At 43.8% G+C, this 17,164-nt stretch overlaps 1 protein-coding gene across 5 annotated transcripts in view; it reads left to right on the forward strand.

Annotated features, from left to right (window-relative positions):
* LOC131056616 (ADP-ribosylation factor GTPase-activating protein AGD3) overlaps positions 1-17,164 on the forward strand; it is a 218,142-nt gene that overhangs the window by 168,745 nt on the left and 32,233 nt on the right. For 4 of the 5 annotated variants that reach the window (XM_057990921.2, XM_057990922.2, XM_057990920.2 and 1 more), the window contains 2 exons: positions 14,169-14,308; positions 14,472-14,568. In XM_057990921.2, the coding sequence (XP_057846904.2) occupies positions 14,169-14,308; positions 14,472-14,568 (237 nt within the window). Of the gene's footprint in view, positions 1-14,168; positions 14,309-14,397; positions 14,569-17,164 lie in introns of all 5 variants that reach the window. The other variant, XR_009108732.2, reaches the window with a different exon arrangement.

Raw genomic sequence — 17,164 nt, forward strand, 5'->3', positions numbered from 1 at the left:
TTTCCTTCAATAATCTTCATCGCTGCTCTTTCATTAAATACTTCATAGTTATTTGTTTATTAATAATCTCAAAGAAATGAAATCATAGCTTTCCATATATCAACCACTTCTTAAGGCTTCATACGATGTCTAATCATATTATTTACACAATTATCAATTAGACATATCAAGTCGCTGTCTTTAGTAAAACAAATCTGTTCTTTATGATATTTCTTCTTATTACTGAAGATAAGTTTTTCTTTTATCATTGTTTAAAGTCTTTACTGCTCCCTTGCTGCTCTTTAAGAATTTGCTATTAATACATCGATGTTCTTGTTATGTCTTTTCTTGACATATCAGCCAGCATTAATAACAATCTATAATCTCTGTTCTTTTATGACATTACGGCCATCATATTAATCTGTTTGTCTTGTAGGATCAATATCCAATATCCCTTCTTCTACATAGAAGTTCACTGTTGTCTTATTGTCTTTAAAAATTCTGTCGCTGCAATATATTATACATTGGTTCTTTTATATAAATCTAAACGGTGTATAATAAATGTTGACCTTTTAACTGACATTGTTGCTTCTTTAATCTCTCCCTTGTATCACTGCATTACTATGATATGCTTAACAATGACCTTTAATAATCTTGCTTGGTCTTGTGTGCTATCAACCTGTCCATCGATTAGTGGCCTACGGCCTTTTATGATTTCTTTGACATGGATCTCATTTGACATCAACAATAACCTCCCTTGGAATCAATGACCATATTCAATTGTCTATTAATCTTATTCATTCATCAAAGATAATGAATATCTTCTTGACATCAGTGACAAACATTCCAACAATAACTTCTTTGACTCTATTGTGAGGATCATGATTTTGCTTTATCATATTTTTGTTTTCTCAATTCTTCACCTCTGCCAACTGATTTAGTTTCATCTCTTTAGTCTCTTCCTCTTACACTCTGTCATCTTCATAATCTCTCTTCTCCCTTAAAAGCCATATAATATGATTCTTATATAGAATGCAGTTTAACCATACCAAATTCATGTTGCCTAGAATTTCTAAGGCCATTTACAAACGTGACACTTTTTTCTTCATCATCTTGTACATAAACTGCTCTAATGATTATTAAATAATATTATTCCTTGGTGAAATCCTTTATTCTCAGCTCTCCTAGACCTAGGATATGTGACTTCTGGAACAAATTCAACTGATAATCAGATGGAAACAATTTCCCCTTAAGTTTTGAAACTGTCCTACCTAAAGTTATTATATTTTCTTTCCCCAGTCTAATCGTTTTCAACTCAGCATGATCTCACCAAAGAGAAGCATGATCTTTGAACCTAGCGCATGCAAACTTCACTTTATTTGGGTCATTTATTTCCTCCCAGTTAAATGTTTTTTCAATTCTGTAATCCAATTCATCAAGCCCTCAAGATTTAAACCATACTAATTAGGGCTATCAATCTTTGGCTTACCTTCCAGTTCAGAAATGACTTTGATGGTTTTTTCTTCAGGTGTGAGCTCTTTGGCTTTTCATTGCTAGACTTCATGTTCTTCTTTAACATCACTTTCTTCACTGATTCCTACAGCAACTCCTCTTCAATGGCTGTCTACACAGATTTCAATCTGGCTTGTATGGTTCACATAACTTTAACCATATCCAAAGTTCTTGGTGCAAAAATCTCTTATTCTTTCATATTGTATTCCTCTATGGGCCATATCTTATATTTCTCTTTAAAGCAGTCTTTGTTATCGGGAAAAAGTGTATAGTTAGTAATGTTAATTATCAATAGTTAGTTAGCCGACGGGTAGGTAGTTGGAGTTGCGACGGTTGTGTCGCACCCCTTCGGCTGTCATATATTGTACCACCTCCGGGTGTTGGGGGACATGTAATGTTGACGATAGATTATAATATGAACATCTTTTGACATTAATGGCAAGCTTATTCTGGTACTTCCTTTGTAATTGCATTGTGCATTTCTGTTCGATTTCTGTATTCTTCCTGTTTACCTAGTGAGGTAAACATTTGGCGCCGTTGCCTAGACTAACTTGAGAACGGAAGACACGGATGGCGCATAGACCAAATGGGCCTACCCGTTGGTGAAATAAACCCAGAAGTGGACGATGCCCAAACAGAACTCTACGTAGGAGAAGACACCGCGACGAGAGAATTTTCAATTCTACTCCAAGTAGCCATTCAGACCTACGTGCGACGAGAGGCGGCGGAGGCGGAAGTCCCACCAAGTGCCGTGTGGACAGCGTTGGAAGTGAGTCCGGAGGTAAATCGGTTGATGAACCATCTCCCCCGACTGCTAGCACAAGCATCGTTGGCACAACAAGCTCGCCTGGAGGAGATTGCCCGGGAAGAGCGACGCCAACAAATTTTGCAGCAGTACGAGGAACGGGAAGCAGAACGAGATGGCGCCAGGTCAGGGGCATTTGAACCGTGAGCCATACGGGGCGGAATAAAGAACACTTATTGTAATAATTATGTCATATTGTTGGCATAAACTTGTCTTCCACATTATGAATGAATAAAAGTGTTCTACTTTTTATGTCATTAAGTATATAGAAAGCGGTCTGGGAATTAATGCCCAATACACTGAATAAAGACAAAAATAAGCAACAATATATAGATGAACGTGCAGTAGCCCAACGTGCCTTGATCCTTGAACAGCAAGCGGAAAGGCGACAGAGGTATAAGCGAAGAGAGGAGGAACGCTCCGAAGGGGACGGTGAGGCCAGCGGCCACCAACGGAGTCGGGAGGAGTTACTTGCGAAAACCCGCCGTAGGATAGAGTGTACCAAAACTCAGTTGAGGGATTTGAGGGACTTGCCACACACACCAGAGGCTAGGAAAACTCCAAGGAGTGGGGAGGAGGCAGGAGAGGGAGAAGACACCGGGGCTGCCAGAACTGTCGGAGGGACACCGGGGCACGGCGGTCAAGCACCCCTTATAGGATCTGACCCATCCGGAGTAGGACAACAACCACCAGTAGTAAAAAGACAAGGCATGGCACAAAAACAAAAACTTCCAAAGTTCCATGGGGATGGGAAAGAAGACCCTGTCCGCCACTGTCGCACTTGTGAAACAATTTGGGGAGCGAATGGTGTTACCGATGAGGACGAGTGGTTAACACAGTTTCCCGCAACCCTGAGGGGCGTAGCCATCGACTGGTTTTCGGATACGGATAAGGCTAAAATTAGCACATGGGCAGACTTGAAGAAGGAATTTCAAGCAGAGTTTCGTCTCCTAAGAGACGATAATGAGATCGTAGCTGAAATCTACGGCATGAAACAGAGAAAGGACGAGACTGTTCGAACCTACAGCCGGCGGCTCAAAGAGCTGCTAGGAAAGATGGAGAACCAGCCAGCAGACGGACTGAAAAAACGGTGGTTCGTGGAAGGTCTAAAGAAATCCCTTAGACGAAAAATGAAGATAGTACCTCCCTCTTCATATTCCGACGCCTATAACAGGGCAATGGATTTAGAAAGTGAACAGAAGACGTCCAAGAAGAAGAAAAATAAATCGTCGTCGGAGGATGATTCCTCTTCTGACAAAAGTGATAGCAGTGATGACGACTCTAATCGGAAGGTACGGGCTCTCCAGAAAGATATGGAGCGAATGATGAGAGAGATAAAGGCAACCAAAGGAAGCACAAGCAAGGGCGACGAAGGGGAGTTATGGTGCACGGACTGCAGTACCGACGGACACACCAAGGGGTCTTGTTCGAAAAAAGCATTTTGCGATATTTGCCAGATTGCCGGACACCTTACCAAGGAGTGTCCGTACAATATGAGGACACGTAACCAACAGGTTCTCTTTACAGAACCATCTGCGTCAGCCGGCACGTCCCAGCCTGCGAGCAACAACGCCTCGTCTGGCGACTATCGAAACAACAGGTGAGGAAGAGGTAATAATAACAATACGAATAATAGAAGCCGAATCCAATACGACGCTAAAGGGCGGTCGATGATACAATGCCGAGCTTGCAATCAATGGGGGCATTTCGCCAGAGACTGTACAGTGGAGGAAGCACCACAAAAACTTTGCAAGTGGTGCAGTCCGGGGGACCATGATGATGGCAATTGTCCCAAATCTGGTGTGAACCTATTGAATGTAGAAACGGAGGATGTACTCGCCATAACAAGGTCCAAGACGAAAGCAACCATTTATCCAGATCCCCGCACGGAAAAACGAAAGGCACTGGAGGCACGAGCGGAACTGGAGAAGGAGATGTCAATGAGCAAGGATGCACAGGGGCTGGCGGGTACTTCTCGCTCTGAAGCAGAAACAAACATTATAAACCAGCTGTTACAGGTCGAGATACCCGTCAAAATGAAGGACCTCCTAGAAAGTATGCCGCACTTGAGAGCGACATTGGTGCAATCCGCAATGATAACCCCAGTAGGTCGACCAATACATGGCAAGGACAACCTTGGCGAGACAGCGGCAGACCCATTAGCCCTGACGATCAACAATGGTAGACACCTAGCAGTGGTGGAAATGGGTGTATTGGGCACCATCCTGACTGACACAATTGTCGACGGCGGGTCGGGAGTAAATGTCTTTCCAGAGGAAACATGGAAAAAATAAGGTAAACCTACTCTCTGGCCGTCCACCTTTAATTTATTGGGAGCAGACCAACATGGCATCAAGCCGCTTGGCACACTCATGGCGCAACCAGTGACGATCGGAACACAGCCGTTCGTCTTGAATTTTGTGGTCATCCCATTGAAGAAGGGGTATGATGCCATCCTCGGCAGAGGCTGGTTGGTGGCGGCCAAAGCAAACCATAATTGGAAGAACGCCTTGTCCATGGAAAAGGCTGGCAGAAGGTATACCATTGACCTCAAAACTCAACTGGTCAGTGAAGAGTTGGCGTCAGAGTCAGAGTCCGACAGAGACAACGATACCGACGAAGGAAAAGATGGCAGGGAACCAGATGACGAAGGCATCTTAGGAATTCAAGCTTGTTCTGAGGATGAGACGGATTCTTTGAGAGGGCTCTTCCATTGGCAAATGGAAGACTATGAATTATTGTACGGGTGCAATATGTTGGGGATTGAAGGACTTGACATGAACGAGTTTCCGCCAGAATACGGACAATACAGGGAAGGGGATGTCCCTATGGATGACGCACCAGCGCACCAGTTTGACAAAAGTAAGCCCATAAGGTACGAAGAATCCGCATTTAAGTTACAAACCTTGGAGAAACTTCAGAACAAAAAAACATTCTAGTCGGCGACGACTGGAATCCGGTCTTAAAGACAGCGGCATTCAAAATCTTCACAGAATACAAAGATGTGTTCGCTTGGACGTATAAGGACCTCAAGGGGGTACCACAAGAACTTTGTGTACATCGGATCCCTCTGGTTCCTGGAGCCATGCCCGTACGGAAGCGGCCATATAGGATGAACAAAAATTATGTGGCCAGGGTAAATAACGAAATTGACCGCATGCTGGAATCAGGAATTATCTTCAAGGTCCAGACGAGTGAATGGGTATCACCCATTGTGATATCCTTGAAAAAGGAAGCCGATCAGATAAGAATCTGTGTAGACTTCAGGTGTTTGAATGCTATCACAATTAAAGATCCATTTCCCATACCATTCACAGACACCATCCTCGAGGAAGTCGCGGGTCACGAAATTTATTCATTTATGGATGGATTCTCCGGATATAATCAAATTTCCATTGCGGAGGAGGACAAATTGAAGACCACCTTTGTCGTAGAAGATGGCGTCTATGCATACAACCGGATGCCATTCGGGTTGTGCAACGCGCCAGCTACCTTTCAATGGATAATCCTTCATATTTTCGATAAAATGTCCGTAGGAAACTTCAAAGCATTCTTGGATGATTGGTCCATTTACAGCACGGAGGAGGCACACCTGGCTGCACTTGGCGAATGCATGGAGAGATGCCGACGAGCCCGCCTCGCCCTAAATCCCAAGAAATGCAGATTCATGGTGCCTCAGGGCAAGTTACTAGGGCACATCGTCTGCAAGGCTGGATTGAAGACGGACCCTGACAAAGTACGGGTCATTGTGGAGATGTAGGCACCTGACGATGTCACTGGCGTCAAGTCATTTCTGGGGCACATCGGGTATTATAGGCGGTTTATTAAGAACTTTGCCCAAGTATCATACCCACTTGATAAGCTGACACGAAGGGGGGAGCCGTACGTCTGGGGGACGGCCCAAGAAGAGGCTTTTCAAGAGTTAAAGTCACGATTGGTGGGTGCGCCAATCTTGACATACCCAGACTGGGACAAAGAGTTCCATGTACATGTCGACGCATCCAACTTCGCCATAGGGGCCACCCTGGCACAGGTTGGCAGCCATGGGCTGGACCACCCAGTGTATTTTGCAAGTCGACTCTTGTCAAACGCGGAGAGGAACTACAGCACGACGGAGAGAGAAGCCCTCGGCATGGTATACTCCGTCCAAAAATTCCGACATTACCTATTGGCGACACCATTCACATTTTATGTGACCATTCACATTTTATGTGGATCACCAGGCGTTGATGTATTTGGTGAACAAGCCAATCATCCAGGGGCGGATTAGTCGATGGCTGTTGCTGTTACAAGAATTTACGTTCAACATCATTGTCAGACCTGGCAGGAGCCATGTCATAGCCGACCAGCTATCACGGATCAAGTCGGGAGAGCCGGCTGAAGGCGTTAGCGAGGATTTTTTGACGCCCATCTTTTCCGCATTGCCATCCTTCCTCCCTGGTACACGAGTGTGGGTGAATACCTGTCAACATCAAAATTTCCTAAGGAAATGTCAACAGGCGAAAGACGGAAACTTGTATTAAGATGCCGAACATTCCAACTTATAAATGGCCTTCTCTACAAAATGGGACTTGACCAGATCCTACGACGATGCGTCTTAGAAGAGGAAATCCCAGGAGCATTGAGAGAAGCCCATGAAGGGGCCGCTGGAGGACACATGGGACCGGATACAACAGCAAGGAAGGTCCTACTAGCGGGCTTATGGTGGCCGACACTGCATAATGATGCCAGAGAATGGGTGACAAGTTGTGATACATGTCAGCGTGCTGGGCGACCGTTAAAGAGAGATTTCATGCCACTTAACCCGTCGCATGCTCAAGAGTTGTTCGAAAGATGGGGGTTAGACTTCGTTGGTCCATTGAAACTGAGTCGCGCCCGACGATGTAGATACATTGTCGTGGCGACAGAATATTTGACCAAATGGGTCGAAGCGAGGGCTTTGGTAGACAACTCTGCCGTCAGTACGGCTAAATTTATTTATGAACAGATTATCACCCGGTATGGAATACCTATTCAATTGACAAGTGATAGAGGAGGGCACTTTGTAAATCATATCATTCGACTACTGACAACCGAGTTCAAAATTTTTCATTCCCTATCAAGTCCGTACTATCCCAGGGCAAATGGTCAGGCTGAGGCGACCAACAAAATCATGGTGTCAGTAATTTATAAGTCCTGTGGGGTTGAAAAAGAAGACTGGGAGGAGCGTCTGCCGTCGGTACTTTGGGCGTACCGAACAACTTACAAAGTAACCACCGGGCAGACACCTTTCCAATTGATGTACGGCCAGGAGGCTGTGGTACCAGTGGAATTCATGGTGCCAAGTCTCAGAATCACTATTGACAATAGGCTAGGCGACATGGAAAGCCTTCAAGAGAGACTATACGCCCTAAATAAGTTGGATGAAAGACGGACGATGGCACAATGGGTGACAGACGTGGCCCAGCAACGAAGGAAACATTGGCACGACCAACACATTCGGCGGGCGAGGTTCACCCCGGGGCAGTTAGTTTTGAAATATAATGGACGAAACGAAATTAAACTGGGGAAATTCAAAGTTCGATGGTTAGGGCCCTTCCGGATACGTGAGGTCAACACGAACGGGGCGATAAAGTTATGGACGCTGGACGGGAAGGAGATACCAGACGCAGTCAACGGGTCCAAACTGAAGGTCTATCACGAACGGAGGGAACCGGGAACCTCCAGTCAGATGGCCGTAGCTAAAAATTAGAAAATTTGAAAAAAATATATATATATATATAAAATGGAAAAAAATATATATATGAAAATTTGAAAAAAAAGTATATATAAAAGAAAAATTTAAAAAAAAAAAATTGAAAAAAAAAATAAAATAAAAAAAAGAAAAAACGAAGAAGAAAAAGACCACCGTACGGTGGACACGTAGTGGCACCACCAACGGTGGATACCACCATGCGGTGGCACCACCGAAGGTGGAATCCATCGTGCGGTGGAAGCCACCGACGGTGGAAGCCGCGAAGGCCCGCGTGAACATAAAGCCGCACAAACCCCACGGAGGAAATAAAACTCACCGCACTGCCAAAACAAAAAGCGCAGAAGGATACTGCACGAAGTAAGGAAGAAAGAACACCGCAAAGAAGTCACCGCACCACAAGGGAAGTTTTCGCACTTAAAGAAAGTCTTTGCAAACAAAAAGAACTCAATGCACTGCACCAAGCAAACACCGCACAACAAGCAAACACCGCACGCGGAGGAAGCAACCACCGCACTGCACCCTCCATCGCACGTTAAAGGAAAAACACCGCACGATAGTTTAGGTGGACTTACAGTTGGTGTTGTTGCAGTCACTGCCACTAGTTCGTTCTGTGAGGCGATATTTTCCTTGGATTGAAAGGGCTTCATGGCGGAGGCATGTGCTAAACGCACACCCAGCTAACCATTGTGGGGGCACGGGGAACCCACACCGCACGAACGCAGCGAAGGGGAAGGGTGCGGGAGATCCTCCGCACGTAAACCTTGTTCACCGCATGTAACGCAGCGAAGGGAAGTGTGCGGGAGAAGTTGGAGGCGCTGTGCTACGCACAGAGTAGGGCATGGCATAATTGGAAAGGTGTCTCAGTTTGTTGTCGGAAGCTGGAGAATACCTCTTGATTAGCAGGGAATTGTGCTCAGTTCTTACTAGCCAGAGTTAGTTGTGATTACCGCCGTATGACCTAACCTGCCAGGAGGTAGTTAGGTGCCTTCCGTCCGACAAGGGAAAATCAAGAAGTGGCTACCAGGTCAATGGAGTCTGCGGGAAAAAGAAATTGGAAAAAACAGTTGCAGGATAGCAGCCATAGGAAGCCGGATGCACGTATTCTTCCTTCAGGTGTTCGAATAGCAGGTGGCACAATGGAAGCCAGGCAAAAGAAAAAGACACCACAGCAGCCCACTGCACGAGGGAAGAACACCTTCACTTCACAGAGTATCACCTTTGAGGGATTGAATGGGGCGGAATGTCGGAAATGGTGGCAAGAAACGCCGGATGATAATTTGGTGAAGACAAGTCTTCGCAAAGCAGGGGTAGAATGGGCTATCCGGATGCCTGTGTTCGCCATTCGCGAGTACGTGGGAGCATTGCGATATATGGTTGATACCTTTGATAGCCACTCACGGACGAGCACATTTGAGTACCTTGGGAAGGATATCACCATATCCTTCAAACCTGCAGATTTCACGAGAGTATTTGGCATCCCAGGCATACATGGCAAGAAAGTGGACTTGAAGGCCAAGAAGATGACACGGGAGGAAAAGGAACATTGGATTACGCGAGTGTCCCGAGACTTGACCCTAGCAGAGTTGGCGAGCATTGTAGACGCCACGAAGGGTCGTGGGATGCGTAGGTCCTTTGTCGCAGAGGTCATTGGCGGTGCATAATGGACGTCATCAAAAGCAGGTTGACAGGGTCGGGTAGGGCATCCGACATCGCTCTGCCACAGATCGTATTGATGAACGGGTTACTGAACGGTGTCGTGTATGATTGGGCTACCTTGTTATCCGAATGGATGTGCGCATTCTTGATGATGGAGCATCGCACGTTTTTCCTGCCCCACTATGCCATTGGACTGTTTTTAGAGGCCACGCGGGAGGTTGTGCCAGAGGCCGAGTTGGAGGTACGGCCGCAGGGACCTTTGGCAGACGGTGAGCCTCCTATCATGCACTGGAGACACCTGGACATTGGACACTCTTCCGCGAAGCGGAAAAGGATATTAGAGACCACCTCAACAGAACCTGATAGTGGGCGAGAAACGTCTAGCAGTGCAGAGGATTCGGAGGATGAGGAGGATGAGGATGACAGTAGCAGTCGGGCCACAAACGAGGGGAGGATGGAGCCTGCCGGAGAGCAAGTGTTGTTTGCACCACCCACACTCCCACTTGGCACACTTGTGGGGTCGTCAGCGGGCAGTACTTCGATTCCGGCATTTGGGCAGAGCTGCACGCTTGTTACACTCGGGCCCATGCAGCCGGCCGCATCACCTTCTGCCATACCACCGCAGCAGGCTCGTGCACCAGCCGCAAGACCGACTCCCGCAGAGGCATGTACTGACAGCAGGGCGGAGTCGTGTGGTCCACTGCAGGGAGGCGTGGCAGAGGAGATGGTTCAGACGGAGCCTCAGGTGCGAATGGACGTTGTGGGATCCGAGGCAGTGGTGACGGTTGCTGCCTCCTTGTTGGAGGAGCCCATCGCAGGACATGTTTCTGAGGGGGAGAGAGGGTCGGAGGTGTTGAGTGCAGCTCCATCGGTGGCGGCTATGGGGAGTTGGCTGACCCGGAGATTCCAGATGACAGTGATGCCACCCCGTAGGAGTAGCTGTATTCTCACCTCGGCAAGAGCCTCCCACTGAGGTGGTGGATCTGGAGGATTCCTCGGCGGAGATGCAGGCACCAGCAGAGGGACAGGTGACTGGAGAGGGTGTTCCTACCGGCCCAGAGCAGGCGACTGCTATACTTGAGGGGGCGGGGGAGACACCATTGTGCGAGAAGGATGCAGCAGGTGTGGTCCCTGAGGAGACTTTTGACTTACCACGTGGGCTTCCTGTACCCACATCGGGGCTGGATGGAGAGGATATTGAGGTTTACTTGGCAGATATGGTGACGAGGGGTCGGCGAGTGGTGGCCGCGGCTCAGACACGAGCTCTGCAGCAGGTTGTGGAGGAATTAGAGCAGGTCCTCCAGTTTATGCGAGACGGCTGTCCCGCAGCTTTCACTTCATGTTTTGAGGCACGAGGGTGGCCAGTTATCCAGACGGATGCGATGTTGGAGGCTTGGAGTGTGCCTCAGCCCGTCGTGGAGAGTAGGGTGACGACTCTCGTCCGGGAGATTGAGCAGGTTTACAGGGAGGCCTACTATGCCTTACGCCAGACGCAGCATGAGTCTGCTGTTCGCGAGGCTGCTCGAGTTGAGTTAGAGCAGGACATGGCTAAACAACAAGCCTCGTGGGCAACCGAGAGATCAGAGTTGGTAGCACAGCTTGAGACAGCCCGCGCAGAGAAGGTTGCGGTGGCCAACCGTCTTTTGGAGGCGCAGAGTGCGCGGAGTCTCGTCCAGCAGGAGTTAGATGTTGTTCAGGCTCAGTTGGTTCGCATGACAGAGTCCGCCGATACCAAGGAGAAGGAGCTACTGGAGGCTGCGCTTATGGTGAAGACAACCTTAGAGAAGGTGTTGGTGGCAGAGCGGGATGTGGCAGCACGCACCCAACAGGTCTATGAGCTCCGCGCCCGCCTGGCGGCCCAGACACCCGCATCTCAGCCTTCGACTTCAGGGACGCTTCCTCAGCCCCCTCCTTGACTTTGTTTTGGGTATATATATGCATTGTCTCCATTTTGTTGTTAGTTGTCGGAGACGACTTCTTTTTTTTGGGGGGGATGATGTTATCGGGAAAAAGTGTATAGTTAGTAATGTTAATTATCAATAGTTAGTTAGCTGACGGGTAGGTAGTTGGAGTCGCGACGGTTGTGTCGCACCCCTTCGGCTGTCATATATTGTACCACCTCCGGGTGTTGGGGGACATGTAATGTTGACGATAGATTATAATATGAACATCTTTTGACATTAATGGCAAGCTTATTCTGGTACTTCCTTTGTAATTGCATTGTGAATTGCTGTTCGATTTCTGTATTCTTCCTGTTTACCCAGTGAGGTAAACAGTCTTGATTTCTTGACATAAAAAATCCTATCACCCAACTTCTTGTAACACCTAAACAAAACAATTGTAGTATTATACATATTTCTCAATTCTGGACTCAATAGTTAAAATTGTAACCACATTATGTCAGTATGGTAGAACGTCAAGTGACCAATGATAAACCAGTCAACTGTTAAAAGTGCAGAAGCACAATATGGAAGCAAAAGCATGAACACTTCAAAATGGAAAATATGGCATTCTTCATTAATTAATCAAAATAATTTAATTGATCAGATATTTGTAAGAAATATTCACTACGTTTTCCATGCTCTACTCTTAAACTGAAATTGAAAACTCAATTTTATCTTGAATCTATACTTTTTGGTGATCTTGCAAGCTGCATTCACTCACTTCCTTGCAAACTCCCTTCTCCTTGTGAGATTCACTCTTGCCAAATGTCAAGTGCCTGTTGAACTTCAAGATTCAACTTCCAAAAGGTCAAGTGACTGCTTCACCTTAAAGGAATCCCGAAATTGTGCTTCAACACGGAGGATAAAGCTCCCTTTTGAGGGTTGCTCCTGCATCAAAGCTCATGAGAAATATAATTCAAATCTACTACACAACATGGATTATAAAAGATGCTAGTGATTATGAATTTATGTATATTGTTGGAGTTTGGATTCTTTTTGAAATGGTTTTGTTTTATAGCCCAAGAGTTTAGGCATATTCCTTTGGCAATTGCCATGTTTTATGTGTAGTTTTCACAATTAATACAGTTTGCCTCATTAAATATTGAAATTTTCCACCACGAATCTAAGGAGTCGACATATTATAGGGCTCATGGCTATGAATATCTATCATGTCAGCTGCACATTATTGGGCAGTTGGTTCGTTAACTGTTAAACAATTTCCATCTTAGTTGAGAAGTAGACTTTAGGTACAATGTGTAGTGTTCTGTTCACCCTCCAGTTAAGAGGACTCCAAGAGTTCATTGTATCTATTGGTGCATTAGAGTATGAAATTTATAGTATGTAACGTAAGCAATGCAATACACTTATGAAAGATTAGAATTAAATAAAGAAATTCTAGTAATGGCAACAAATGAGCAGTAAGTTAATGAGACTAAAAATTACAAGTTGCGATAGTGATAGTGATGAAAGGAACAGCAATGACTGAAAAATTAACTAACTAGAAGGTGAGAATGCTAACTGTGTAAAGCCTAGACAAGTCAGAAAGGACAAAGTGATATAATATAAAAAAAACTTCAACAACCAAAAATAGTTTCAGCAAATTTAACTTTTGGTGCATACAGTTGTGAAGTATGGCTCCTCAGAGGAAAGATTAATTGGTGATTATAAATTAGTCTTCATTATAGAAGCAATAATTGGGAAAAAACCACAGTTAACTCTGTGCAGGCATGTGGGCTGTGAAACCAGCTGGCTGTTTTTTTTTCTGTTAATCAGTCTTTTTAGTCAAAAACTTTGTATTTTTTTTATGAAGACCGAAAATGCGAGGTTTGTTCAATAAACTGGTTTTTTGGCAGTTTTCTGAAAAGTATAACTAACCCTAAAAGTGCATTTTTTGGAGAACTTGGAGCTTAGTTAAAGGTGGTAGAGTTATGACAAATGATATGTGCCATGAAGGTCCCTGTGGCCTCAAATGATTCAATCAGGTAACCTGCTAAGGGTGCTAAACCTAGAGATGCTACCCCTTGACCCCATTGGTGTCTTCTACCCCTAAACTCTAACTCTAGTTTTAGAAAGAAGAAAACAAAATTGTTTTGGACTGTACCAGATGGAGAAGCAGCATTTATTGTACTCTTAAGACTTAAGTTGTAATGGGTGCACCATACTTGATTGAAAATTTTGATACTCATCATGAATTTGAGAGTAATTTGAGACATCTAATCTTTATTTCTTATGTTTGAACTTTATTTCTTTATGCCCATCTTATTTGGCATGAAGTAACAATGATAGTTTTTTGGTTCATCTTTACAAACATTTTATTGTTTTTTAATTTGCCTAAATTTTTTCCATGTTTTTCCTGTCTTAAACCCAAGTAATAGTTTTCCACTTACTCTTTCAGTTTGCCATGCCAATGGAATGCCTCTATGGTTTTCAATGTTCATTGAACAGAGAAATTGAAATATTCGCATTGCTATTTCACTTTGAACAGGATAGATTGGGGAATCGACACCAACTTCTAAAAGTTCATTTTTTTCTTGTGCAGGTTAGATCTTTGACACTGGACGTAAGGGTTTGGGAACTTTCTGTTATCAGTTTGTTCCAGTCACTTGGTAATATGTATGCCAATTCAATATGGGAGGAACTTCTAGAAACTGGAAAGCATAATGGTGATGCCCATAACAGGTGAGTAAATGCAGAAGATGGCAAGAATCCTTCCCAAGCATCCCAAGTCATTTTATTTTATAACATCACCTTCTTCTGGTGGAGAACAGGAGTAAAGTGCTGGACCTGGATTCGATGCACTGAAGATAAATCTTTGTTCATGTTAAATGATTCTTTCATGCAGACTGGATAACCATCAACAAATGGCAGATATCATGTCTATCAACAAACCGAAGCCTAGGGATGCTCTTTCAATTAAGGAGAAGTTTATCCAGGCAAAGGTACTGCATCCTATTCTTAAAAAAAATCTCTTTTATTGCTTTTAGGTGAATATTTCTGTGCTATTGCCATATGTAAAGTTAATATGATTCTATATGTGATCCTGTATTGATTGAAATACACAATTTTGTAGTTTAGGAAGGCTAGAGTGTCTATTGGACTGTACTTTTGTATTAGGAACGCTTCATGTTGGTGTCTGAAGTGAAATATGTGTAATTCAAATTATTTGTCATACCCAGCATTTATGGGTGCTGTAAATGCTTATATATTTTTTTAAGTAATCTGTTTATATGTGAAATGTTCAATTTGATGTTTGCCTTTTCAAAAGCACACGTGTGCCTGTTTGTTGAACACTTGCATGTTCACCTATTCATTTTTTGTAATGCATGTCTGATCTAGATCATTGGCCAAAATTTATCCTCTTTAATCTTTTTGTTAATAGAAGATGGAAGTGACATCCATATAGAGCAGCAGTGGTGGAAGGCAGTATGTTGTCATAACTGAATAACCACATAGAAGCCTTAGGAAGAAAAGAAATTATATTAATTCCAAGATATGATTGGATCAGGTTAATGCAACCCAAAAGTGAAAGCTGTAGCAATAACTTGCAAGAGTGAAAACAACCTCCAAGGAATAAACTAGAAGCATATCAATAAAGTAGTCTAGCTCAAATGAGGAGTGAACTTGAAGCAGATTAACGCTATATGTGTAAAGGAAATAATGCCATATATTACAATAGTTATAGATAGCCATGCAAAAGGAAAGTCTATCTTCAAAGAAGATAGGCCTGATGAAGACCGTAGATGGACGCAAAGGTTGCCCCTTATCAAATCTTGTGATGGAAGATTGATCCTGTTAGCATCAACTATTGCGAAAGAGCCAATACAAGATCTGATGATGCCTGTGGAACTGTGGGAGAATGTCTCTTAGCTGGGTGTATCTTGTGGAGTACAAAGGGTGTCTCTTGAAAAGGATGTTTCCCACTAAAGCTCTCCTAACATCCATGATTGAAGATCCTCAAGTTATAAAAGGAAGCTGGTAACACAAATCTTTGTTTGGATCCCCTGGAATGTAGATGATGAGGTTTAGAAACTGACTCTCTAAATCAGGGAACAAAGGATGCACCTTTTCAGAGTGAGAAAAGGAGGAAGAAGGAGATATTACAATGGTTGCATGTGGAGTTGGACACAGCTTCACTGATCTATCACAATGTTGGTATGAATTTATAGTATCTAAGATTCTAAAGGACACTTAACAGTTAATGCCAACCAATGAACTAGGCTTGAAAGAGTTGATTAATCTGGTGGTCCTCAGGAACCCCTGTAAAACCCTGAGGCTGTAGAAAATGCACAACTTCTGCTGAGTTTATGTCTAAAATGTTGGCCTTATAAAGAGAGTGGAATACCAAAAGTTCAATTTGGAAATCCACTCAAGTCAAAGTGTGCACAACAAATTCTGTCTGCACAATGCATTAATGGTGGTCCACATTGATTGGATCATATGTTGAAGCTTAATATTTTCTACTCCCTTTAGGCATGCCCATGTAATATGACCAAGATTTGGTACCTAAATCTTTGAGCCATAGAGAAATTTAGGATTAATAATTGTTTCAAAAGGCTGCATACTTGGATGCATTTGTAATGATGGAGTTGACAATCACATTATGGAATCTTTGGTAATGAGGCATTCTCCTAGCATACTTGTGGAAAAGTTGGTTTCAAACTGAAGTAATTATGTATAAAGTTATAAACTGCATTCATAGGTCATTCTAGAAGTTGATCTTGACAAGATGCCCTTTGAAAGGGATAAAGGGAAGGGGAATCTAGTCCATGACCCCAATTTGGCCATGGTTCATGATCAAATATCTTAACATTACTACTTCAGACAAGGGAGATAATCTGTCTTCAGATCTCTTAGGAGAAGCAGCTGACAAAACCACATTATCTGTGAAGTGGGGAATTGAGGTTATAACAAGGAATACAAATATGTTTCCTTTATGGGTTTCTTAAAAAATTTCTCCAGCTTATTGGTGCAGATACCAAGTAGTTTATGGAAGAGAGGGCAATTCTGCCTCAGCCTAATACTGCTTCTGATAAAATCAAGAAAGCCCTGGACAATCAGAAAATGTCCCGCATCTATTTTGTACAATCTCACATTAATGACTATAAAAAAATCAAACGCCACATGGACGCTTGGCCCTCTCAAAGAAAAACTGGTTGGCTACTGGATTAAAAGGAGTTGTTAAATAAACAAGGCAGAACATACTCTTGTTGACCTCTGCCCAGACTTCTTATTGATAGCTTGGAGAGTTAAGATGTGGTGCACAGTTCGATAATCTCAAAAATCTTTTGACCCCTGGCCTTGAGCTTTTGCTTCACAAAGAATTTAAAAGAATGAATCTCAATGGTTGTAGCTTTAGAATAGCTTAGAAAAAATATGACTCGCCTTAATTATCTGAAAGTAATTCAGTTCAAGCTATCACCTAATAAGTAGATAGGTGCAAAATGGGACACTTGCTGGGAATATCCTAAAGAGTATGAAAGATCGAAGTTGTTGAATCAATATCAGCAGGAATAGTACACTTACTTTTTGAAAATT

Source organism: Cryptomeria japonica, chromosome 6 (genome assembly GCF_030272615.1).
Source record: "Cryptomeria japonica chromosome 6, Sugi_1.0, whole genome shotgun sequence".
In the NCBI taxonomy this organism is placed as follows: Eukaryota; Viridiplantae; Streptophyta; class Pinopsida; order Cupressales; family Cupressaceae; genus Cryptomeria; species Cryptomeria japonica.